This window comes from Anser brachyrhynchus, assembly GCF_964034855.1.
Source record: "Anser brachyrhynchus genome assembly, chromosome: 1".
Classification (NCBI taxonomy): Eukaryota; Metazoa; Chordata; class Aves; order Anseriformes; family Anatidae; genus Anser; species Anser brachyrhynchus.
Genome location: NC_137694.1, coordinates 1386047 through 1411300, shown reverse-complemented (window position 1 = coordinate 1411300; position 25254 = coordinate 1386047). Strand labels below are relative to the sequence as shown.

At 54.0% G+C, this 25254-nt stretch overlaps 1 protein-coding gene across 15 annotated transcripts in view; it reads right to left on the bottom strand.

Annotated features, from left to right (window-relative positions):
* The window catches only part of NRF1 (nuclear respiratory factor 1), a 61852-nt gene that overhangs the window by 35605 nt on the left and 993 nt on the right, over positions 1-25254 (bottom strand). For 5 of the 15 annotated variants that reach the window (XR_013942544.1, XR_013942545.1, XM_080570619.1 and 2 more), the window contains exons 1-5: positions 12895-24820; positions 12490-12721; positions 9075-9189; positions 7021-7147; positions 6302-6442 (exon numbers count right to left, since the gene is read on the bottom strand). Coding sequence is in view for 13 of the 15 variants with exons in the window: in XM_080570619.1 (XP_080426745.1) it covers positions 6302-6442; positions 7021-7147; positions 9075-9189; positions 12490-12712 (606 nt within the window). In the remaining 2 variants the exon portion in view is untranslated. Of the gene's footprint in view, positions 1-6301; positions 6443-7020; positions 7148-9074; positions 9190-12489; positions 12722-12894; positions 24821-25254 lie in introns of those variants that run through there. The other 10 variants (XM_080570626.1, XM_080570630.1, XM_080570629.1 and 7 more) reach the window with 7 other exon arrangements.

Here is a 25254-nt window from a genome sequence, read left to right as displayed (position 1 = left end):
AAGGGGAAATAAAACAATTAGAACAACGCAGGACAAAAAAAAAATTAAAAGAAAAAACATTCCATGTCCCTACAGCTGCAAGAACTCACTTGTGAGCTGATGTACGTTTTACGTTGATGTTGCAAAGAGGACAGAGCTTCAGCGAGCTTAAAGACACTCTTACCTGTTCTTCCCTACCCCTGCAGAACATATCACACACTGCACTGATTTTCTGAATCTGTTTTTAACTTCTCCCCCAGCGGGGACACCTTTCAACCCAATTGAGCTTTTCCTTGGCACCCACAGAAACCGGCCAGCTGGTGACTGCCTTTACCATCAGCAGACCATACCTTAGAAAGAGAGATTTGCACAGCTAATTGAGCAGGCACATCACCAAGAGCAGCTAATGTCCGTAGAGTCGTCTACTAGAACATAAAACTCACGGAGGGTGCTGGGGCACGTTTGGGTTTTGTCCTGGGCACTGCCTGGAGGTGCGGGAGGAGGCCGGTGCAGCCGTAGAGCTGAGCAGGAAGAGCACGACCGCCCACACCAAATTAAAACGTGTTAACTTCAAGCTAACTAGTTGCATGTCAGAATGCCCCCCTGCATCCCTTCGGAACTTGCCGTAAAAGCCATTTGAGTTCTGCTGTCCTGGCGTGCAATATCTGTCGGAGGAACGGGAGGCTGCAGAGCGCCTGACCCCGCAGCACCCCGCTAAACGCACCACGACCTGCGGCAGCTCTTCGGGGCACAGGGCTGCTCTTCGAGGGCAGAGCCCCACCACAAGATGTGATGTTGGGCTCTAGTTTACAAATCTAAGGAGAAAAACTGAAGTGTGTTTTGGTAAAAACCAAGCAATTCATTTGAACGCATGATTTGCTGCTTGCACAGTTGGCAGCAGTGGCTAGGGACTTTAAAGGCAATAAAAATCCAGTGTACTCGTGGGTCTGGACATGGTGTGTCTGCTGCCACCCTAAAAGAAACTCTGCTGCCCAGCAAAGCGGCTGCATTTCAGCCCTTCCATCATTCCCGAGCTAACAGCAAGCCCAAGAACGGGCCAGAGCCTGCTAGAGATGGAGCAGCCCCTCCGGAGCAGCCCCCACCACCCCAAGGACATCCTCAACCATCTCAGGGACAGCGAACCAAACCCCGATTTACAAACAGGGCACAGAAAAGCCACCAGCTCGCCCGTGCCCACACACGGGTACAACCACTGCAGTGTCTTCCCTTCCAGCCCACGACGCGGCCTCCAGGCCGGTGAGGTTTGCTCGGCCCAACAAACCTGCTGGTGGCATCGAGTCGCCCGGTGCAACAACGGTTAAAAGTCTCCTTCCCGGAATCGCTGCCTGCGAGCTGTGCTCCTTGTTACCAGATGGATTAATTACTGGTCCCGGGGAGTTCGGCAGCTCGAGCTACTCTAGGCACTTGTTAAGGAGGGCTCGCCTTTAATCCGCCAGGGAGACAATCAGCAGCGACGCCGCAGCCTGCTCCAGCGCCAGGACGTCTCTAATTAGTGCCGTAACGAGACCTCACCCCGGCAGCTCGCAGGGGTCTGCCACGGGCACCGAGACAAAGACCCCGCGTGTCTCAGAGGGCGCAGCCGGGAGAAGCCGCTGCAGTCACTTCTGGGGCAGCCACCTTTCTGCTGGCTCCGGCCACAGACCACCCAAAAAGCAAGCCTCTCCCCAAAAAGAAAGCTTCTCCCCAAAAAGCACGCAGCTCACTCTGGTTTTCACCGTTGTCAGCTCTGGGAAAGGCTCCTGTAATCTCTAGCACCGAGAGAAGCTGTACGAAAGTCTCCTCGGCTGCTCCCAAAAGCAGAAGAGGGCAAAGGAGCAATGGCAGCAAAGCCCCCCGGGTACTTTGTTCACTTGCCCTTCTGTTTTTCGGTTAAATAAATATATGTATTTATATATATTTTAACGTTCAGGGTACAAAGCAAGGCACCTTCCAAGGCTGCGGCACAGCGCTGCCAGCAGGGAGCCCTGGGACTGCTTTTCCCCAGCCCAGAGGACAGCCGGCACCTGCTGAACTGCCCCCACCAACGCCCTGCTGGTCTCCCCACCGAGGGCTCTGCTCACACATTTATTTATTTTTGTGCAAATCTACCTTCTCTTCCGCCCTGAAACGGTGGTCAAGGCATAAATAGGAAGTGCTGAGGAGTTCTAAAGGGTCAGAGGGGAGCGGGCAGGATCATCGCTGCTCGTTCTTGCTGGGAACGATGCACGACGCAGGCTCTGAGCTGAAATACTGCAAAAGCAGCGTTCGTCTCTCACCCTGGGGTGCCTCCGCTGCGAAACAGGGACGCTCTCCCTCCTCCACACCCCAACGACCTGCTGGGACAGCAGAAACACGCTGTCCCCATACCGCATCTCCGATGGGGACCAGGGGGAGCACCACCCAAGCCTCGCACCTGGGCGATGGGGTCCAGCACGCAGGCTTGGCCCCGATCCCTGTAAAAAGGTTCTGAGAGCCACGGGCAGAGCAGATACCGCCCTTCAGTGCCCGGCGTCTGCTGCCTACAGCCTGGCACGCAGTGATAGCTGCTGTTTGGGCTAAAGCTTTCTGCACGGCACCACGCAAACAGGCGTCGAGTACAATTTTTCGAGGCCAGGGTAAGCTTTGTTGGCTTGCGTAAGCACGCTGCAAACCGCAGGTGCGCATTAGGTTAAGAAAAGCGAAATCAAAGAACAAAGAAGTGAAAATTGAAGTGAAATTAAAGAACAAAACACCCGTTCAGGAAAGCATCAGCAGCTTCTAGTGCCTCTCATGAGAGCTGACTGGTGCTCTGGCCTCAGCATCACCCGAGCTTCCTCCCTAATGCTACCGGCGAGCCACAGAGAACAACAAGGCCGAGTTTTTACAGGCAAACTCAGCTCTGCCGTGGTGTGCACGTCGCCAAAGCCCGTAAAGCGACGGGCCTTCTCTGTGGAATGGCTCCAGGGTAAGAGCCCCGCTGCAATGCCTTATTTTGCACAGCTGAGGTGGGCGATGCTCTTCGCTCGGAAGCATCTTTGCTCAGCAAAGGCTTTATTTCCCTTTAGAGCACCAGGGAAGCAGAGCAATTAAACAGAGAGTGATTTTCGCCTCCCCCTTTGAGGAGCCAACGCCTCCGCCACCTGCCTGCAGCCACCTGCAGCTGCTCGGCGCAGGGGCTTCGCTTCTCCCCTCCCAGAGACGCCTCTGAATTGTGCTGCCCAATTTACACTCGTAAATATTTTGGTTTTCCACGGGGCTTTGTAGCATCTAGTCAAAAAAAAGCTCATTTTTTGCTAGCGGATAACGAGAATTCCATCAGCAGCTCTGGGAATCCAAATTCCTGCAAAAACCAACAGCGTCTCCAGCCACGCGCCAGGCTGCAGGGATCTGGGAGTCAGCAGCACCACCACCACCTCTAACTGATGTATTTCAAATCCCACTGTGGCAAAAAAAATAAAATAAAAACTGCCAGTATTGCAGCCTCATCATGCTCAGCTTATCTGTGTTGTGTTTCTGTTTTAAAAGTTTGGCCCCGAGTCTGGCAAAAACTACACGGCAGCTGGACTCCTTCAAGAGCAAAATTATCTCATAGCCACCACACGCACCGTCCTTACTGCCTGAATTCTGACCAGGAGGAACACCTGCTGCGCTGCGAGAACCCAGTCTGTAGTCCTGTCAGTTAAATCTGGTGATCTGTCCTCAGACGGCCTGCAGGCGTTCCAGGAGTGCAGGTTTTTAAAAGACGATTCACAAAAGGTGAGGCTGCCTCCAGCCCAGCCTTGGGCACCCCCCAGCTCCTCGGGGCAGCCTGGGCCAGGGCCTCACCGCCCTCCGAGTAAAGAATTTCTTCCTAATCTCTAATCTAAACCCACTTTCCTTCAGATTAAAGCCGTTCCCCGTGTTCTACCCCTACACCCCCGGCACAGAGTCCCTCCCCAGCTCTCCTGCAGCCCCTTCGGGCCCCGGCAGCCCGCTGGGAGCTCTCCCCGGAGCCTTCTCTTCTCCAGGCTGAGCACCCCCAGCTCCCTCAGCCTGGCCCCGCAGCAGAGGGGCTCCGGCCCTTTTTGATCACCCTCCAACACCCCCAGGTCGTTTCTCCTCAGGGCTGCTCTCCATCAATTCTCCACCCAGCCTGGATTTATGTTTGGGATTGCCCCAGCCAGGCCCACCTCTCAAATCTGCCCAGGTCGCCCTGTCCACAGCTTTGGAAAAGCCTTCACAAAGCTGTTTTGATTTACACATCGGAAGGAAGAAGGCTATTCCTAACGGGAGGCTTGTTTTAGCATAACACAGAACGGGAGGACTTGAGATAAGAGGCTCCAAGTTGCTGTGCTGTTGCATCAGCAGGCTGTGTTCGTGATGACAGAAGGCCCTGCAAAATACGGAGGGGGGAGGAAAAAGCATTTCTGGTTTAAGAGAGCTGCAAGGAGCCTGGGAACACAGGAGCGGTGCATGTGGGGAAAGAAAAAAGAAGAAAAAAGCTCTGCCAGCAACTACTGCCTTAGATTGGAGAGCTGCTTCACACACGGACACACAAAGCAACCAAACCCCAGGGGCAACGTGGCTCGGCCAAATCTTTGGGCAAGGTTTCCTGAAGACCAAGGGCATGTCACACTTGCAAGGAAAGAAACAAAAACCGTTACTGTTATCTTAACGTGAAAAGCATCAGTGTTTTATTCAGAGATTTTAGGAGGGGGGGTTGCACAGCCACGTCCGGAGGAAAAGCAGAGAACGCTTCAGCACTCCTTACCGTCAAAATATTTAATTTCCAACTCTATCATAACAAATAAACAATTTGTATGATAAATGCAGTGGAAGGTCTCTCTGAAGTGAGAGCTTGTCACTTCTACTGCTGCTTTGACGGCACGTGCAACGTTAACAGCCAAGGAGACCTTTTTACGGACCCGTTTATGCTTGCACATATTCCGCACACTGCGAACCACTTTCTCAGACGTGTCACTGGTTTGCAAAAACTGGACTTCCTGACCTTATCCACCCACCTTCACCGCTCTTATTTCTTTCACTAGCAACGGCTCATTTCCTTGTTATTTCCTCAGAGCCCCCACGCTGCGGGTGCAGGCACCTTCGCTGCTCACAGCGTGCGGGGACGGCTTCCCTCTGCCTGAAAAAAATCCACTGCGAGGTCTCCTCCTCCTCGTTTTTAAGTCCTAGGCACTTCTGTTTAATTACTACAACGACAAGGCGACAGGGAAACTTTGTTTGCTAATCTGAATGCCAGACCTCCGTACGGTGCTCTTAGAGGAAGAGAAGAGACCACCAAAACGGCAGGCTGTTTCCAGGCTGGGAAGCCATTAACCACCCAAACCAAAAGCTGCCTTCCAACAGCTCAGCTCTGAGCTGACCTGCAAGTACCGGCCCGGCGGCTTACAAAACCAGCAACTACGTTTTGCCCTGCGCTGTCGTGGATTAGGAACGTGATCTGTTATACCTCGGCTAAGGCACAGTGGCTTTTGTAAAACTGCATGAGAAAGCGTGAGCGTGTCTGATTAGACCCAAGCACAGGAGCTGGTGTCGTGACCAGCACGTGATCGTTGCGCAGAGCACAGCGGAAACCAGCACACCTTTTGCTCCGTCACACTGCTTGTACGTTGCCCCAAAGCCCCCGGCCTTTCCACCTTGCTGCTGGCTTTCAGCATTTTAAATGTGTTACAGTGCATCACGCTGAGTTGAGGTCCTGCACCCCCAAGGAAGGAGAAATCCCTGCAGGATCCCTCCCACACCAAGGAAGCTTCCCTGGGGGCCCCCTCTCCTTCTCCCCAGCAGTAAGGAGGTCAGCAAGGGGCTGGACCTGGACAGAAAGGGAGTCCCCCACATCCCTAGGGCAGACAACTCCCCGTCTCCATCAGCAACATCTCGAGGTTTGATGTGGAGTTAAGCAATCAACAAGCTCTTCTCTGCTCCAGCCCACGGCAGGAAGAGGAGGATGGAAGGAACTAGAGCACACAAGAAATATCCAAGGAGGATAAGCCAAAAGCGGTACTGCAAAAGCCACCTTCCTGACCTCAGTGCCTAAAAATCCCTGCAAAGTGCAGAACAAATGGCTTCTCTGTTCCCAGCACAGGGGAGGTGAGAAGAACAGCTCAAAGGGGAACGCTCCCAGCAGCCTGACCTTGAGTCCTGACACGCATCTCTACTGCTGCGTGCAGAAAATAAGCACCAATAACAAAGCTTCACGGCTAACTTCTATCTGAGCTGTCACAGTCCCTTGGGAAAGAAGAGATTAAGTGCATCCCCTGGGGATGTAGACATAAGCTCACTGTAAGGTGCCAAATCTCTCTCTCTCTCTGGTTCTGCCAAGTTTCTGCCGTGTCTGCCTGCTTACCTGGGTCATCTTGTCCACTGAGACAGGAATGCCGTCGATGGTGAGGGGTGGCAGCTCCGAGTTAACCTCCTGAGGCGCGGGAGCATGCTCCGCTAGCGCAGACTCCAGGTCTTCCAGAATCATGCTCTTGTACTTGCGTACCTGTGGGGAATCGTTAAGCTCAGGTAAACAAGGTAAGGAGCACCAGGAGAGGGGAGGGTGAGGAGGCAGGGCCAGCTGCCTTCCCCGGGGTGCTGCGGAACAGAAGGAGCAAACAACGACACAGCTGGCAAGTGAAAACACCCACGGGCCCTGAAGACCTGGCTGCATCAGAGAGCTGATGATGAAACGTCAAGTAACGCCACCAAGTGGAAGTATTTACGGGATTAAAAGAAAAGTTCAGAAGCAAGGCTTAGCACAGACAGGGTCTGCTCCGTTTACTGCCTGGTCTGCGGCAAGGTGCGAGCACTGATAGCTGAGCTGAGTTCAAGGACACGACACTACCTGTCCCCCCGAGTTTTAATCGAGGCGATTCAGCCCTGGTGAGATGTTCAGCACTGACATAGAGAAGACAGGACCTCACTGCTAGACTCATGTCCATACAACCTGAACTCCTACCTCCAGGGTCTTAAACATGACCTCCAGGTCGCTACCAGGCCTGCAAAGCTGCCTGGAGCCAAAATGAAAGCTGTGGAGAAGGTGAGCAGTTTATGATACAACCTTTTCCTGCAGACACCTACCACGTTTTCTAAGGGTGCAGCTCCAAATACTTTAAAGACGGGGTTGGGTTTGGAGGGTGAGATGCACAGAACGATGGCCTGCTGCCCCACTCTGGTGGTGTACTCATCCAGCGTTGCTCGGAGCTTCCTGAAACAGAGGCACGAAGCAGTGAGCAGCTATCAGCTGCTGATGGAAACACAACCCTTCGCATTGTGGAGTCCCTTTCTTAATGCCCCCCATTCACAAACCAGGTGAGAAGCAGAGCCCCAGCTGGTCGGATCAGCCGCACGGTGCTGCCCTGCTCCCGCAGGCCTGCTGTGCTCCCTGCAGCCCCGCGGCAGCTCAAATATCAATTATTCTCCCCGCTCTCCTTTTTTCCATTGATGCACAAAGTAAAGAGAAGCAAAGCCAAGGACAGCGGGGGTCTGCAGATCCACTCTGTCACTGGCTAAGTTCATCAGTGATACAGAAATTGTAAGGTAAAGAACATTTTAACAAAAGAGGACTTCAAACAGGTTATTTTACACTCAGCCCCATAACAGCACATTAAAATTCCCTAGCACCAAAGCCCTACTCGAACCAGAACCGTAGGCACTCAACTGACAGCTACACGACAGGCAAGAACCAGAAATATTGCAACAGCTAAGCACAGGGAACCCACGTACTCCAACACCTGCCGCATCAGCAGGTCCCTTTGGAATGATCTCTCTGTAGGAAGAAAATGTTCCATCGTAGACTTTCCTCCTCTTATTAACTTCCAAGCAACGCAAGAGAACGTGTCGGAAACTTTGGCAGAACCTCATTAAGCAGGAGAGAAGCAGCAGCTACCACCAGGCAACGTGAGCACGGCCATAAGACGACAGTTTAGTTTCTGTCCTGGTCATTTCAGGACCTGCTGCTAGCAGCAGACACGTTGCCAAAGAACCATCACCAGCTCTGCAGAGATCCCAGAATCGGACACTAACCTCCCACCTGCTGCACGCTGGTGCCTGGTGTTTACACAAACTCATTAAACTCGTCAGAACGCACAGAAGTTATGCATTTTGTTGGTGTTTTACACGTAACAAAATGAAGCTGCTGCGAGAAGGGAGAAGTAATCCCTCTACAGAGGAGTCTCTTTTAAAATATATTGTTCCCATTTCAAGAGATTAAAAAATTTGCTCTCCAGAAACGTTGCACAAACATGGCTGAGTCAGCAGAGGTGGGGGGAAGGAAAAATGAAATGAAGCTACAAAAGAAAGGGAGCCCACTCCAGGAAATACCATTTAACGCTAACCCTGCTGTATTCCTCTCCACTTTGGTCACGTGCAAAGGGTGTTGCAGGACTCAGCAGGTGAATAAGCAGAACATAAGGAAACCAACTTAATTTCTCACCAACTTTGCAAGGAGAGGAAGAAAAAGTGACACTGGCCTTCCCTACTTCAGGGTGCTCAGTGTGCCTGCAGGAGGAAGCCAGCAAGTAACAGAGGCTGACAAATACACCAACTCTTTTGATACAGCCCAATTAAGGCCAGAACAGGTTAAAAAGCTAAAATTGTCTTCTTCCAAAGCTTTATAAGTGGTACCAGCCAATAGTTACAGATGTTTCCTAAGGACAGAATTGCAGGTGATCTTCAGAGGCTTGCAGAACTCCAGCACCAGTGCTCCTCGGTGGCCATCAGGTGGGCGGACACGCTCAGAGCACTCGTGATGCAGCACCCCAAGGGCTACAGGGGCTTCTGCCCAACGAGTTCTACAGTTTCTAAAGCCAAAGAGGGTCTGGATCGGCTTTAATGGGCATCTCCCCTCAGTTCTCCCCCAGCCCTGTGCACTGCAGGCTGGGTCAGTGTTCAGTGTGGATCCCACCACGACGGTCACGTCAGCCCCAGTGATCAGAAGACCACGTTAAAAATGAGCAAAGCAACCATTTGACCCATTTCTGCAAACTAAAATATAGCTCGTGGGTTCCAGAAGAGATGCCCCAGACTCCTCAAGCTGGAGGATTTGTGGGCAGCACGTGGTCTCATCACTGACAGTGCTGGAAGCTGATCAAGGAGGCAGACCAAAGTGTCAGGGTGCAGGCAGGAGTCCTTACCGTAGCAAACGCGTCTGCTGCCTCTTGCGGATCGATGGGTTGGATTCAAAAACGTGGGGTCGCTTTCGTTTTTTACCCGTTGCCACCGCAGCGGCTGCTGCCATCCCCACGGGGCCTGGAAATCAAACCACAGAGGGTGAATCAGCATGCACAGCTCAGGATCTGGCCCCCCAGGGACAGCCCTAAGGGCTCAGCTCGGGGGCATCCCCCCTGGATGACCCCAAATCCCCTGGGCTCCCTCCTCTCAGCATCGAGTGCATCAGAAGGGTCTCCAGTTCTCCAGACTGGCAAGCCCCGGCTCAGTCTCAGGTGAAAGTCACAGATTTTACTCCAGAGTTCTCCTTCCAATCGTGTAATTATGTATTTCACTTTCCAAACACACTGAAAGACTCAAGCACTCCAGGAGCTTAAACAGCCAACTGCAATCGAGGAGATCCTGGCAGCAGGTGAGGAGATGCTTGGTGCAGGGCCAGGAATCCTGCTCAGCCACCGCAGCTACAGCGTTAGGGGCCTGTGGCTCTCCCTGGGGATTAAAGACCAGCTCTGATGGGAAAGAAATTGTAACTCCACAATAACTGGCAGCGTCCCACAACGGGCCCCGAAGCACAGCAAGGACCACGGCAGCGCAGAGCTATTGCTTTCACGGTCACACTTTGGACAGTCTGTGTAATGGGAAGTTAATTAAGTTAGACGAAGTATCACAGAACCACAGAAGGGTTTGGGTTGGAAGGGGCCCTACAAGCCCAGCCAGTCCCAGTCCCTGCCACGGGCACAGCTCCTGCCCCCAGCCCCAGCCAGCCTGGCCTTGGGCACCCCCAGGGCTGGTGCACCCCCAGCTCCTCTGGGCAGCCTGGGCCAGGGCCTCACCACCCTCATAATAAAGAATTTCTTCTTATATCTGGTCTAAATCTCCCCTCTTTCAGGTTAAAACCCTTACCTCTTATCTTATTACTACACGTCTTTAGAAAAAATCTCTCTCCATTTTTCTTTTAAGCCCCCTTTAGGTACAGGAAGGCCGCTATGAGCTCTCCCCGGAGCCTTTTCCTCTCCAGGCTGAGCACCCCCAGCTCCCTCAGCCTGGCCCCACGGCAGAGGGGCTCCAGCCCCTTCACCATCCTCGTGGCCTCCTCTGGACCCATTTTACCAGGTCCACGTCTTCCTGGTGCCGGCTTTACTAGGTGAACCAAGTGACACGCAGTGAATTGCGCTTCTGTCAGCGATCTCACGGTCTCTAACGCAGGCTCCAGGACTTGCCCCTGACTCCCGAGCAGCCCCCACAGGTGCTCTGCGTGGTTTCTCCACGTGTCAGAGGACAAAGACCACATCAGGCGGCCCAAAAGCTCTGCACCTCTGTGTTTAACAAAGATACAGCCACCGGGGCAGGAAGCCCTTCGCTACCAAACCCACGGCACCAGAGCAGTGTCAGATGTCTGCGTTTTCTCTAGGCAGGACACGGCTCGGGGCTGACACCGCCACCCCAGTTTTGGTTATCAGTAGCCACCAGGGTGCTACCTGCCACAGGTACATCGAGCCCTGCAGTGCTCTGTTGTCCTGTGTGGGGGGAAAAAAGGATAAAAACACTGATTTGGGGGACTGGAGAAACACTGGCTGCAAAGAAGCTGTGCTGTGTGCAGGTTTTGGGCTGGGAGAGTTGGGGCCAGGCTGCTGCCCATGCCTGGGGTGCAGCAAGACCCTCCTGCAACCCCCTGATGGGTCTGGCAGGCTGCTGGAAAGGAAAAGCAAAACCTTTCAGGAGTTGAGGCTGTCAAAAGAATAATCAAAGGGACTGGGATGCTCGGCAGGACAGCACTCAGGACCACGAAGCTGCGAGAGTGAACGTGCAGGCACAGCAGAGCCCCAGGAGGGACTGTGCATGGTCAGGGCGCAGTTTTTACATCGCAGCTCAAGCAGGTTTCACGTCAGTGTGTCAACCCAACCTCAAGGCAAATAAAGCCGAGAAGGCGTCAAGTAAATAAAGCAGAAATGGATCAGATGGGCATGCAATGCATGACAAAGCAGGGGGCCAGGCTTTGGTGCGCTGGGGAGGAAGGGCTGGCGGTAGCAGAGAGGAGCCACAGGTTAGAGAAGGGCAGGAGACCCGAGTCAGTCAGGTTTGGGGTTTAACTACCAAAGCAGCAGCTGGGCAGTCAGACCCACGTGGAGGTGCCACAACAGAAAGCGACGGCAAAGGGGAGAGGCAAAAGGTGCAGATGGGAGGAGGTAAAATCAAAAATCCCGGTGGAATTTAAACAGAAATGCACCGCGCGATGGGCAAGCAAAGCAGAAGAGCGCTTCGGGATCTAGGACAAAGGGAAGGGACAAGGGCAAGTTTACTTCCCAAATTTGGGGTGGTTTTAGGACACTTTCAATGGATCGAAAGTGGCAGATGCCCACGAGCAGCAGCAGCCCGGCTCCCAGAGGTGGCAGCAGCTCCCCAGCCCTGCCGTGCTCTGCTGAAACTTCTGTCCAAGTTTCAAACCCCCGCCAGTAACCTCTGCTCAAACATCTCCTCTCCGTTTCTATCTGCTCTTGTATCTTTCTTAACGCACGTGATCCGCCTCCTCTCGTGTCATACAAGTGCAGAAAAGCTTCTCCAGGAACATTTTTGCCTTTTCACGACTCTCTACAGAGACTCCGAAAGGTTTTACTTACTTGTTGAGACAACCTATAGGCAAGTCTTCCTGCCAAAGCTGTTTATATAGCAAGGGTTCACTGCTTAGCATGTCTGTACACCCCTCAGCAGGGACACTCACTGCACCAGGGGTGCTGACACGCTTGAGCTGCTTTCCACAACTTCACGGGTTCCACGAAGCAGGTCAGGAGCTTTATTCCTCAGACATGGGAGTTCACGAGTGCTTATTTATCGCCGCGTTTTTCTACTAGGGAGGTAGATTCGCTACAAGGCAAATGTTGAGGGTGCTTGGCAGGGGCTTTGCTGGAAGGAGCTGGTGATCCTGAAATACTTTTCCACTCCAGATACGCCAGCACCGCTTGTGGCATCTCCTTGGGAAAGCCCTAGCACGTGAGCGCCCTGGCTACGCAGAGCTGCGTGGCACTGTTGGGTTATTTTGGCTGTTGTTTACGTGGGGATGAAATAAGCTTGCTCTCCGACATATTTGGTATTTTAGCTTCATTTCGGAGGCAGAATGTACTAGGGGCCTTTGCATCGTACACACCAACCTCTTATTCCCAGCGCCTGCACAGCACACACCGACAAGGCGACGTGGCTCAGCTCAGCAACATCCAAGCAAGCAGCAGGGCTGGCGAGGAATTGCTCTCGGAGCTGGAGCAATAAGGAAGCATCCACAGCTTCCCGGGGGGGTGAAAAGATCGCCTGGCCCCCCAGAGTGCTGTTGGGGACCTCTGTACGAGCACGGCATTGGGGGAACAACACCAAGCATCCCGCGGGCGTTACCTGCCGCGGCCAAGTGCGCCGTGACCTCGTCGGCAGCCGTGGAGTTGAGGATGTCGGAGTCATCGTAGGAGGTGTCCTCGGGGGAAGACGGCGAGTCTTCGTCCGCGCTCAGCATGCTGTGCTCCGTGTAGGTGGCCACGTGGACCTGCTGCACCTGCTGGGCCACTGCGTGGGCCTCGATGGTGGCCATGTGCTCTGTTTGGGTCACCCCGTGTTCTTCCATCAATAGAGGCTGTGAAGGGAGACCAAAAAAAATAAATAAATCACAGGACAGGCGTTAGGGACACTGATGCACCATACATGAGGGCAGTAGGAGGTTTCTGAGCCAGCTAGGTGAGCAGGCTGTGACCGGGAGGGAACAGAATACCCCCCTCGTGGTCTCCTGCAGGAGGGAAATAACCTCACCAGGAGGAAGAGGAGGAACTTGAAGCGTTTGGAGAAAATCCCTGCTTCCAAACAGCACACGCAGCACCCGGAGGCAGGCGCCTTTGCTGGAGGGAAGGTTTTTACGGACCAGGTAACCCCGGGATGAAGTGCCCTGCCCACGCATACCTGCCCAAAGCTGGAACTCAGCTCTGCCTCTCCAGGACCGAGCTGTAAGGGGAGATGCTCAGCGGCAGTGCTCAGCCCCGCTCCTCCGGCCTCAGCAGCTCAGCGTCACGCCGAGAGCACAGCTCACGGGCAGCAGGCTGCGTCCTACAGACTTCTGCTGCCTTACTTTTTAGGGGCCAGAAGCAGGCACAATCCTTACCAGCTAAGCACAAACGTTACACAAAGCATATTTAAGTTATCTAGTGGTAAAGCACTGAGCCAAGTAGCAGCTCACACGGTCAGCAGGGCACTGGACCACGCAGCACGAGCGTAAATCTGGGCAGGGGGAACACGACAGGAGGGGCTCGGGTATTTTTACATCTACAATATGTTGGTGACAAAGAACAGCACATCACACGCTACTGCATCACACCAGCAGGGCTCCTTGGAGTTCTGACCCCGCAAATACAGCCACTGAATTAAAAACCCTTCACCAACACCCTCTTCGTGGAGATCTGTTCAGCTTTTTGGGAGGAGAGAGCCCGGCTGCAGGGCCGGGTAGCTGCCCCATGAGCTCCATCCAACAAGAGACGCCATCGCACCCGGCTTTGCACTTCCAAAGCTTTCAGTAACTCGTTATCAAAATAATCAACAGACTTATGGCAACCAAAAAAAAAACCAAAAACCAACACATCATCGTGACCACCATGCAAGGCAATGGCAGGAACGATGGCACCAGGAGGCAGAGCGCTTGGCCAAAGTTGTTTTGGCCAACCTAGCCAGCAGCCAGAGCGCAGAAAGAATAAAGACTTGACACCTTGCAAGAGAGATGATTACAAACGTGGAACACTCTCTGGAAGAAACGGAGGAGTGGAGGACACCTCACAAATTGAGGTGCTTGGTGGAAGGCAGAAGGAGGCCAAAGGAGAGAACCAGAGTCTTGTACTGAATTTGGGAAAGAAGGGACGAGGCACGTCCAAGGCTGTAGCATCTTTTGCAGCAGCTTTTAAGGAGCACAAGCTCAGAAGCCAGGAACCGACTGCCGTAGACAAGAAACAGAAGAACTGGCATGGTGGGAAGCAGCCAGTATTTAGCTGCATTTATTTCTACCTCAAACCCCCTGACCAAGGAGCTGAAACGTGACAGATTCCCCCCCCCATCACCAGGTGGTTTCCAGAGGCTTGCTTCCAGGTGCCTTACAATGCCTTTTGTACCTCAGCGTACCGAACGTTAGGGGCACTTACAGAACAGCTCTTCCAAAGGCAGTTCCAGCTCCGAGACACCAAAACCAAGGATGCAATTATTTTAGAGAGCCCCACCCTCCGAACAGGACGCTTTCCAATATCGTTTTCTGCAGTTGATTCGAGCACACCTGTGTTGACAAACAAAAGCTGCACCTCAAACGCGGGGAGAACGTCCCCTGGGCAGCGCCAAGGGCGAGCTCCCTGCTCAAACGCCATCGAACGGGGACGAGATGAAGTTTCTGGAGCAGCAGCGAGACCAAGACATTGAAAGGAGGCTTGGAAGGAGCCAAGCAAGCCACTGGGCACACCGCCGGAACACCCGTTATCGCGACAGCGCTGCACAGATCACGATAACGCACGCGTGCCGATCCTGCCCTACCTCTGGCTGCAATCCGTCACCTCCTGAGGACCTGTCCAGCTGGACAAGATGTTTGCAACCACCCTGTTCCTCGTGGAAAGGCCATGGGCAGCTCGGCAGGCCGACATGCTCAACGGAGAGCTCCCTGGCCAGCAGACCCTAGGCTGTAGGAGGAGGGAGCTCCAAATCCACGCGCACAACGCTCCTTCTTCTTCTATCCTCCTAAGACATTTTGGCACGGCTTCTTGCTTACAAACACGAAGAAATCCAGCTAGATCTTTCGAAGTGTTACTGAATTTCCCCAAAAGCCAAAAATAATCTCCAAAGCATTTCACCCCGCTCAATGCTGTCTGCTCAGCCGGAATCCAGAGCGCAGCCAACTCCTCGCGAAGCACCAGCCTCCCTCCAGCGACTACAGAAGAGAAGCCACCAGCAGCTGCCTTCCAGCTTCGACACCGTGGGTTCACAGCTCAGAGAAAAGGATCCAGGGCACGGAATCCTTTTACTTTACTTTTGTAGGGCTGGTTTCTCTCCTACACGCCTCTAATAACAAGAGGCACGTGAAATGAAAGGCTTCTGCTAAGAGCTCCTAAATTCCTTGCGGAGCATCAGAGCCGACCCCGTTAATTTGGCCTCCTCCAACACAGCGGGATGGAGGCAGAAGGGAACTGCAGGTATTTACGTAGGAGATTTTCATCCTTGGGGTGCCCGCATTGCTGTAGTGCACAGCAATAGCCTAAATGTTGGGGCGAGGCTGGTCTGCGAGCCCCAGCTCGGGGGAGAGTGATTAAAACCAGAGAGCTGTGCTCCCAAGCATTTGGGAGGAAGGGTTTGCTCACACACCCGGCTGGTGTGCAAGCCCACTGAGGCTACACCTAAAGCCAAACCACTTCCCAGCTCACAATCAGCCCTAAAAGAGGCTAACGGAGCTGGATGCTCTTGTCCAGCCCTCCTTACACACCAGACCACAATGTCAAAACCACCCCAAAACAGCAAGTCAAATACCTCCGTTAAGGCAGGGCCTAAGACGCCGACGCACGTTGAAGCAAAATGAAAAATTCCAGTTGAAATAAATCAACTGTAATCTTCTTCCCAGGGGCCTTATTTTGCCATTGCCACGGAAAAAACGGGGGGAGCGTGGCAGAGATTTCACACCAAACCTTAACGGAGCAGCTCAGCGGGCCAGGGTTTCCTGAATGGGCACACTGCTGCTTTCTCCGTAGTGCCATACAACTTTAAGGACTTCTATTAAAATAAAAAAGTGTAGTAACGTTACCAGAATATGACCACCGAAGTGCAGTACCCACCCAGCTCACTGGGAAACAAGCCTGCGAGGTGACCGATGCTTCAGGCACCGCTTTCTTTAGGAGGAAAGGTGCTCGGATCGAGGCACTCTGCTCTTGACACCCCTCAGAAGGACGCTGTTCTTATAAATAAAACTGGTCGTAGACTGAAACCACTGGGCCACGTGTTCTTGAGTCGGCACGGGTCACCGAGAGCAGTGCTCCTCACGGGCAGCGTGTTCACATCGGTGTCTGCCCTCGGTTTTCTGGGCATGCATCCTGCACAACGCCTGGCTGAAGCGCGGCAGATTTGGAAGTGGTTGCGTCCAGCTACAGTCTCGGATAAATCCAGCAACTGGGATAAATCCAGGGGTCTTGCTAGTGATTACGTAGAGGTGAAGCCCACTCGATTCCAACCAGACCTAACAGATTCCCAGAAGCGCAGCTGAGGCTGGGGGCACCTCGGGTCCTCCTGCTCCCCCCCCATTTGTGCACGTGGCAGTGCCACGAGCTCCAATAACTCATTTCCAGGTCGTAACTGGAATTAATTCCAAGTTTAACCAGACAGCTGACTTCACTTGACGCAGACTTTCTACTTTTCCAACCTCCACACTCTTCCTATCCGCACGTTTTCCTTCCAGAAAGGTCCCAAACGTCCCCAAAATCACAGGCCAAAGGGCAAAAGCCTTGTAGCTGTGTTGAAACCTCAGGTAGTTACCCGTATTCCTCACATACTCACGGTATTCCCGCAGGGTTCCTGACACTCAGGCTTTGTGAGCAGGCACCTCACCTGAAGCTTCCGCTGGCCATTACCAAATTACTGATTTATTTCAGAAATGAGCATTCACCGTTCCAGAAAAGCCATGTTTATTCCTGTCGCACCCCATAAGCGAGAGCGGTTTCGGGTGTAAGGAAACGCTCACAGCACGACGATGCCTGCTAAGACATTTCCTGGTGGTTCAAGCTCAGTCCAGAAGCCTTGGTCGGCAGCCAGAAGTACTTTTTATAGTCATTTAAAGTGCTTAAAGAAATTATGAGGATAAAGCCCTCTGCTGAGGCTTCACGACCGTGTCGGGGTCCCTCTGCTGCACCGTCGGCTGCGATCGGTGGCTGCTGGCACCAGAGCTGGAAGAAAACCAGGCGCAGCAGGAGCACAGCAACCCAGAACAGCAGAAAACAACACAAACCCCATGAATTCTACATTAAATTCAAAGCCACGTGGATTAAAACAGAGGTCTCATCTACTCGGTGCAATCTGTGGTGTGGACGTAAAGAGAAGGAACCAGATCGACCCCAAACCATGCAGGCTGCCCTGCTGGAGCAGCTCTCCTCTACCAAGTTTCATGTGGCCACACGGGTGCTTTACTGAGCCAAAAATAAAGTGTCCACACCAGAACAAACCGATGAGGCACGCCAGCCCGGCTGGAAAAACCCTTACCAGACGTGGCCTGAGCTTATTTTTATCCTTCAGAGCACTCCGGGTGCTGCAGGCAGCCAGCCTTGCGGTGAGCATCCCAAATTCCCCCGGCACTTCACATCGGGTGGCTCTTTTTTTTTAATACCAGCTCACCCAGCACCATGCCTGGCTCACCCGAAACCCTGCTCAGATTGACCATGAAATAAAGAGCTGCTGGGTCTGATGTCTTTGGCAGGTGAAATAATTTTAGAATGGATGCAAAACCACGGATCAGGGGGAGGACGAAACAGCGACTGCAGGGCACCGAGGCGCAGGGGCCGGCCTTACACCTTTCTGTATGGGGTAAGCACAGGACTGGAAGCTGCCAGTCCCCGAATTTTCCCCTGTGTAGACTCACACGCTTTTCCAGAAGGCACCTGATGAGCGATCACTGTCAGCAGTTACCTCGTTTAATAGGCTCGTTAGCCTTTCCAGCACGGGGTGCCGGCCCTGTACTCGTTTTACACCAACCCTCTCCTCCTCCCAGCGGGGAGACGGAGCAGAAAGGCTGGGTTACACGACCCACCCGGTGCTCTCCAAAGAACTGGCCTTCAATTGCTGAAAAGAGCTTAAATTTTGATGATAAAGCAGCAAACTAGGTGCCACGGGAAGCAGTACCGAGTGAAGAAGAGGGGCACTAAGCTTGCAGCAGCTCCTAGCCCTGGAAGAGCGAGGCAGCCTGCATCAGGCTGCTCCCCATCCTCCTCCCATCACCCCAACTCCGCACCCAAAGGTGTGAGGGTGCAGCAGCACCCCCAGAGGCACGGCTCTCCCCAGCACGAGCTGTTTCCTCACTAAGGCATAACTCAGCCTGCTAGGTAGCAACAGACCCACCTGAAGTTAATTTAGAGGGCTTATCCAAGAGGGGGCCAATTTTACACACCCGCTCTCACCAATAATCCCTCCGGCTCATTTCCTAATTTGTTTCGAAGGAACAGCACCACTCCTGTTGGGTTTGTGGTTTTTTCTTTTTTTTTTCCTCTTTCCTAACCCATTTTCTGGTTGATCCCCTCGCTGTGCTCAGCGCCAGCTCCTTATCGCCAACCCTGCTCCGCACGGAAGATCGGCACGTCGCGCTTTGCCGTCTGGCGCTGCACAGCCCCGTCTCAAGACTGGTTTAAAAAAGGAAAAAAATTTAAAAAAATCCGTCTCATTATTCAAGCCGGGCACCCTCCTCGTGGCTTTAACTTCAACGGAACGCTGCTCCATGCTGTAGAGAGCTGATTTCTTCCAGGAAACGTGCAACACCTCCTTCCCTTTCTTCCACTCTTTCTTTTTTGTGTGTGAAGCCGACAAGCATCTGGAGTTTAATACGCCCTTAACGGCTTCAAGCCTCCCCTGTAAATAAATCGCTCGCTTCGCATTAAACAACCAACATCACACTGGCACTTTTGTTCTCGTTGTGGAGCGGGAAGCAACGGGGCCGCTGTGATCTGGGCGTGCTAAATCCCGTGCAGCAGCTCCGCGGGCTTCGGGCATCCAGCAGCACCTCTGCGAGGAAACGGGCCTCTCCAGCAGCTCGGAGCCGTTTGCTGCTCGGCTTTTCTCCTTCCCCCGGTTCGGAGGGGAGCTGCGGGGTCTGCTCGCTAAGCGCCGCGACGCTCAGCACCATCCCCTGGCCGCCAGCAGGGTCGCACGGTGAAGGTCTCCAAAACGTTGGCACGTGGAGCCTCGCTCCCCAGCCCCGCTGGTTTCCGCGGCAGCAGGTACGGCAGAGCGCATGGCCCACCTTTAGTTCAAGAACTTGGGGGGAGAAAGAAACTGCTTGCGGCTGGAACAGCTCCTCCTGCCACCGTGACCATCGCCTAAGGGGGGGAAATCTCAAATACCTTCGGTGATCCGGGCCAAGGCGACGGGGAGTTTTTCAGCTAACTGCCGCGGGTCATCCTGCACGCGTGAAATCAGATTAAAAAGCACTTCCTATGCACTCACCGCCCGAGGTTGTTTTATTTTAGAAGCTATTTCAAACTGCTGCTGTACGTCCAGATAAATTCTGAACTCCCTGCGAAGACAGCCTGGAATAATTCCTAAGTGAAAAATGATCCAGGGAGAAATTAATCATTCGCCATTTACTAATAAAATAAAGCCCTGTTTGGGTGTAATTACGCATCTGAAATTGCCTGGCACTGCTTTTTGCTCTTCTGGCACGAAGCCCCCTGTGCAGTTTTTAAGGCACACAGATGCTTCCTGGTCCCGTCGGCATCCCCGCAGCAGACCCCGGAGGTCGTGCTCACCACGAGGAATTAACCTCACCCAGAAACACAGACCAAGAAAATCACGGCTGCCACCCAAACCTCGTTAGCCTCGAGCCTAGCAGCCTCTAGTAGCCAGAAACTGGCCGTTTCTGACAGGTCCTGAGACTCTCTGAATTGGAGGAGCTGCCAGCCCCTAGCTGAGGGCTAGGGGACAGCCTCTAAGCGAGCTCCGGGCTCACGGCTGGCCTGGCCACACTCCTCCTCCAGCTGGGAGCAGAGCTGATCACTGCCTGGGGCATCACGTCAAGCGAAACGGGGCCGTCCCCATCCAGCCTGGCTCGCAGGGCATTTCCAAAACCGCTTCCAGGTGGAGCTCACGGTTCCGTGGGAAGCGACGCCTCGCGTGGCTCCGCCACCGCACGCGGCCAGGCACAACCCAGACCTCCTCCTGCCTCTTAGAGGGGAGAAAAGAAAGAGGAACTCGCGTCCTCCCTAAAAGGAGGCTTCAGACTCTGGGTATCAGACGGAGCCCTCTCCACCGCATCCATCCGTCACGCTGCGTTGGCATCTCCCGCGGGTTAAATATTAGTCCACGCGTTCACCTTTACGGCGAGCACGATACCATTGCTCCGTAACAGCGTGCCTCCGCGGGGCTGCCACTGCAGGTTCGATGAGGAAACAACGCCATGAATCAGGGGCGAGACTGATTGCTGTCTTTATCATCACCCTCCCTCATTTAAATGCGCAAGTCCTGTTCCTGTGGAAAACGCTCTCCCCGTGCTCACGGAGAGAACTTGCTGGCCCGAGCCTCGGTCCAACAAAACCCGGCTTTGCTTGGCGAAGCTCGTGGCACTCGGAAGACGTGCAAGACTTCAGGCAGGGCCAGTGGCCCGGGGCTGATCCCGCGCACACCCTGCACGACGGCAAGGTAACGGACGCCAGCTTTCACCTTTCCCATCAGGACCGAAGCTAACGCTTTATTTTGTGCACGGGGACAGCAGCCGCGGCAACCCAAGCTCTAAGAGGGACTGAAACCGCCCAGCTCTCATTCCACAGCGTCCTCCTGTGGCATAATACAATTATCCTTTTAATTAGGGTGGAAACAATCCCTACGCTACCAGTTGCGGCGTTAAAAAAGTCCTAAAACAAATAAATTCTAGGGAACCAAACCAAAACCCCCTCCATTCCTGCGCTCGTTTCATCACCAGCTCACCTAGAAGAACAAACGCATCGCACTGCGGGAAACGCTGCCCGGAGAAGAGACAAACGGGATCTTGCACACATTTATTAGGAGCACGAGCTCCTGTTTGCTGAAGTTTCTGCTGAAAGCCGTCATCTGGAAACGAGACAGGCCGCTCATCCCGCAATGGGCGCTGCGATTTGCAGCCAGTCCTTCCTGCGGTTTAACTTCACACCTGTAGCACCAACCGCTGCCAGATCTGCCTTTTTTTTTTTTCTCCTCTTTTTCTCCCAAATTTTAGGCAACTTAATTTTATTTCTTCCCCCCAGCAACCACGAGGAATGCCTGGGGCAGAGCTGACCCCCTGCAGGACGCGGTCCGACGCGCGCCCGGGCGCCGTGCCGTACGCCGAGCTGTGGCCTCGGAGGTAGCACCACCTCAACGCACGCATCCTGCCGCTTCCAGAACCGCTCAGAAACCCCAATTCCAAATTATTTCGCTCCAAACTGTACAGCCAGAAGTCATTCCAACCGAGTTAGCCATCTCCAGCTGATAGGGCTTCGTAATTAACATCCAGCGCTCCGTCCTCATGCCGAGGGGAACCACACACAAAGAAAACGCTTCTTTTAAAGATCTTACTCTGCCTAAGCTTTCTTCCTCTCTTCTTTTCCCAAAAGCTCCAGGCACAGCCTCTGACACCCGCTATGGGATGTGCCAGCCGGAGGAAGGCAGCCGTGCGCTTTGCTCCGTTTGGGGACGCTCCTCCGGGCTCACAGGACGGCGCCCGAGCCTCAAGCACAGCCGGGCTCGGGTCCGCACCCGTAAAACCCGGGATTCCTCCTCCTCAGCTCCAAGCCCACCGACGGGCAAAGCTCCTCAGCAGAAAGCCTGAAGGGAAGGAGAAAAACCCAGAGAGGGAAACGTGCCCCGTGCAGGACAGGCACCGCGTGCTGGGAACGCCAGGCACAGCCGCGGCTGGGAACGGTGCAGGATGAGGATCTGAATTTTCCAACAGAGGCTGCATCTACAGCTCGGCTCAAAAGATTCCTCTGCAAGTTACCCCCGCCTGCGTGCTGCATTTAAGTCCTGGTTTGAACTTGTTTCCCTCCACGGGGCTGAGAAGGAGCCCATGAACCTGGCCACCTGAAATGACAGCGCTCACCACCCAGCCGGTTTCCCTGCAGGTGAGGCTGAACTCGAGAGCAAGGAATTTGAAAACGGAACAGAAAATGGAACACAAGATTTAATTGCTGCTGTGTCCTGCATTTTAGAGGTCTTTGGCTTTTCCTCACCCTCATTTTTGGGGTGTAAGCCCTGCGGCCACCACAGAATGCACGCCACTTCCCTCTCGGGCAGGAGATCACCTTACTGCTTTCCCTGCCGTCAACGCTCACGGTGCAGAAATAAAAAGCCTGAAACAAACAACTTGCAGCCCAGGGCAAACGCCCGAAGAGCTTCGACCCAGAGAGCTCTTCCTAAGGAGAAAGGGAGCGGCAGCACGAGCCCCTTCCCCTTCAGGGGAGGACCTGGGAGCACAAGGATCCTCTCCGCGCCCAAGCAGAGCAGGAGGCTCCAATGGCTGAAGCCAAAAATAAACTCACGGGGAGAATTAATTTACACAGCACAGAGGATGTCGCAATGTAAATACGGCACGGAGACTCCGGGGCTGTGGTCTTGCAAGTATTTTTGACCCAGACAATGGGGAAGTTTCCCAAGCCTCGGAGTCATCCCCGTTTGATGAGTTTAATTAGGCGGTTACGTAACGAGCGGTGGGTGGGAATCGTTCCTCTTCGGGTTGCGTTACTCGGTCGCGCTGCTTACAAGCGAAAGGCACGCTCCGGAAGGGGAAATATTTTGGGTTTTCCCACCTATGGGTTTGGAATGGGAGGAATTGTGGAAATGCACTGAAAAAGCTCCCCGCGGCCATCGGTGCGCAGAGCCTGAGCGATCCACTTGTTGCTTACGGGCCGTACAGACAGCACGGGGAGCAAAAGGACGAAGTAACTCACACACCTCCCCTCCGCGCAGCCTCACAGAGGCAAAAAAAACGATCCACACCTGGCCAAAGTAACGCACACGGGGAAGCAGAGGCCGAGCCCTGCGCCAGGAGCAGGACGCGCTGCTCTCCTACCTGCTTTCGTACCCTGCCGCTACCCGCTGACAGCAGCACGGTCTCTAAAAAAGGATGAAAAAAATAAAAAAAAAGGAATCTTTGGCCTCCCCAGTTCTACAGAGGCAGTGCTCAGGGGGAGCACACCTTCCACCCAAAGTGCTCTGAGTCTCTGCCCGTCCGTCCCAGAGGAGGATATAAGAAGCGTTTCGGTGACATCCGGACGTCGGCGTGCACCACGCCGCCCTCCTGCACGCTCCACGCGGCGCAGCCTCCGCCTCCCCGGTTTCTGTCCGTCCGACGGGGGACTCGTCCGCAGCAAGCCACCGGCTGGATGTCCTCCACGTGGGGCCGGGCCATCAGGAGAGCTCCAAAACGCAGAAACACAGCCCTGGGGCCTCGGCCAGCCTTTAACGGAGGCTCTTCCCGACGCTCCTGCCGACAGCAAAGCCCCAGGAGGGCCTGAAAAGCTTCAGGGGGCTGAGGATGCCTGCGCCTGGGGCTGAGCGCTCCCGGTGGAAGCTCAATAATCGGTGGAAGCAGAGAGAAGACGCTCGTGACGCTGTCTTATGGTCCGTCCGCGGATGCTCGTGAAACAGACCGAGGTGCGTATTTCAAACTTAATTTATCAAATAACTCGGGCACTGAGTATCAGGCGTACAAGAGAAGTGTTAATTACACGTATTTTCCTAGGGATCTGCAGGAACTGCGGCAAGAAAAAGGCCGAAGGTAAGTTTGACAACAGTACCTGCCCTCGATATCAGCGGCAGCCCCTTTCTCCTGCCAGCACCTGACACCCTGTACGAAAGCATCGCATTTTCGTGGCAGAAGGGATGCCGGGGCGCCCCACGGTCACTGCGCCCCCTCCTTCCTACGAGTTCCTTTCCCGGGCTGCTTCCCAGATCGCAGGAGGGCTCAGCAAAACCCGTAAGGAATCCCCGAAGCCTTCAGGAGACCGAGAGGCTGCGGAGAATCTCAGCTGGAGCAGGTGGAAGCAGCAACGCCAACGCTCCCAGCGCGCACACGGCAGCAGAAGTTTGACCTGAAGCAGGATTTGTGCTGCGGGCTGCCCCGGTGCTCCCATCCCGAGCTCCTGCACTCACTTGCGCTTCTTTATTTTCACTTAGGAGGCTGAAATCTCCCGGGCTTGAGCCTGCCAGAGGGGACCGAGCTCTATTAAGTCTGCAAAAGACGATTCGGGCTCCTGGAGCTTCGCTTCGGGGCTCCGGGCGCTCCCCGGCACACCGAGGTCCCCCATCCCCGCCTCAAGTTGTGCCTGGGTAACTTCGGCAGAGCGCAGCCGCTGCTCACCGTAAAGCCCGCACCTAAACGGGCTGAGACCCGAGGAACAACCGCCACGCGACGCTCCATAAAACAGCAACACGCGTAGGAAATTACGGGGGGGGGGGATCTCAGATTTAAACGCTACCCTGTAACGCTCCTCCGTGATGGATGGGATCAAAACCCTAAAGGAGGCGCTGGTGAGATCCCGGCCCTTCCAGTGCCACCGCGACCAGCAGGTCCTTCACCTTACCCCTCAGTGAAAAACCTGTTGCTCCCAATTTGACCATAAAAAAAAAAATAAATGAACGCTTTCTCTCTCTCGCCCGTTTCCCCAGCATTCAGGCACCATAAAAGCAACCCCACAGCTTGCAAGAACGAGCAGCAGCGGTGCGGGCGACCCCGAAGCCGTGACGTCCCCCAGTGAAACCGGGGAGCAAATGCCCGCGTCCGGACGCGGGGCGAGCCTCATTCAGCCTGGCCGGGCATACAGGGCCCTGCGCAGGGGTAAAACCACACCTGCAGGGCCCTTCTGGGGGTAAACCACCAGATTTTGGAAAGGCTCGCGGCCCCGCGGGGGGCAAAAACCCGTGGGGATGAGCCCCTGAGTGCGCTGCCCCTGCTGAGCCCCGCTGGGACGGGCAGGGGGGCACCGGGGCACGGGGAGCTCCTCTGGGGGGAAAGGGGGAAATGTTAAATGGGGGGGGGCAGAGGGAGAAAAACTTATAAAAAACGGTGGGGGAATGAAAAGAGGGGGAAAAGGGGAGAAATATAAAAAGGGGGGAGAAGGGGGGGAATAAAAGGGGGGGAATATAAGAAGGGGGGGAAGAGGGGGAATATAAAAAGGGGGGAAAATATACAAAGGGAGAAAAGAGGGGGTCGAAATATAAAAAGAGAGGGAATGTAAGAAGGGGGGAAATTAAAACGGGGGGAAGAGGGAAAAAATAAAACGGGGGGAAGAGAGGAAAAATAAAACGGGGGAAAATTAAAAGGGCAATGAAAAGAGGAGAATAAATTTAAAAGGGGGGGGAAGAGGAGAAAAAAATTAAAAGGGGGGGAAGAGGAGAAAAAATTTAAAAGGGGGGGAAGAGGAGAAAAAAATTAAAAGGGGGGGAAGAGGAGAAAAA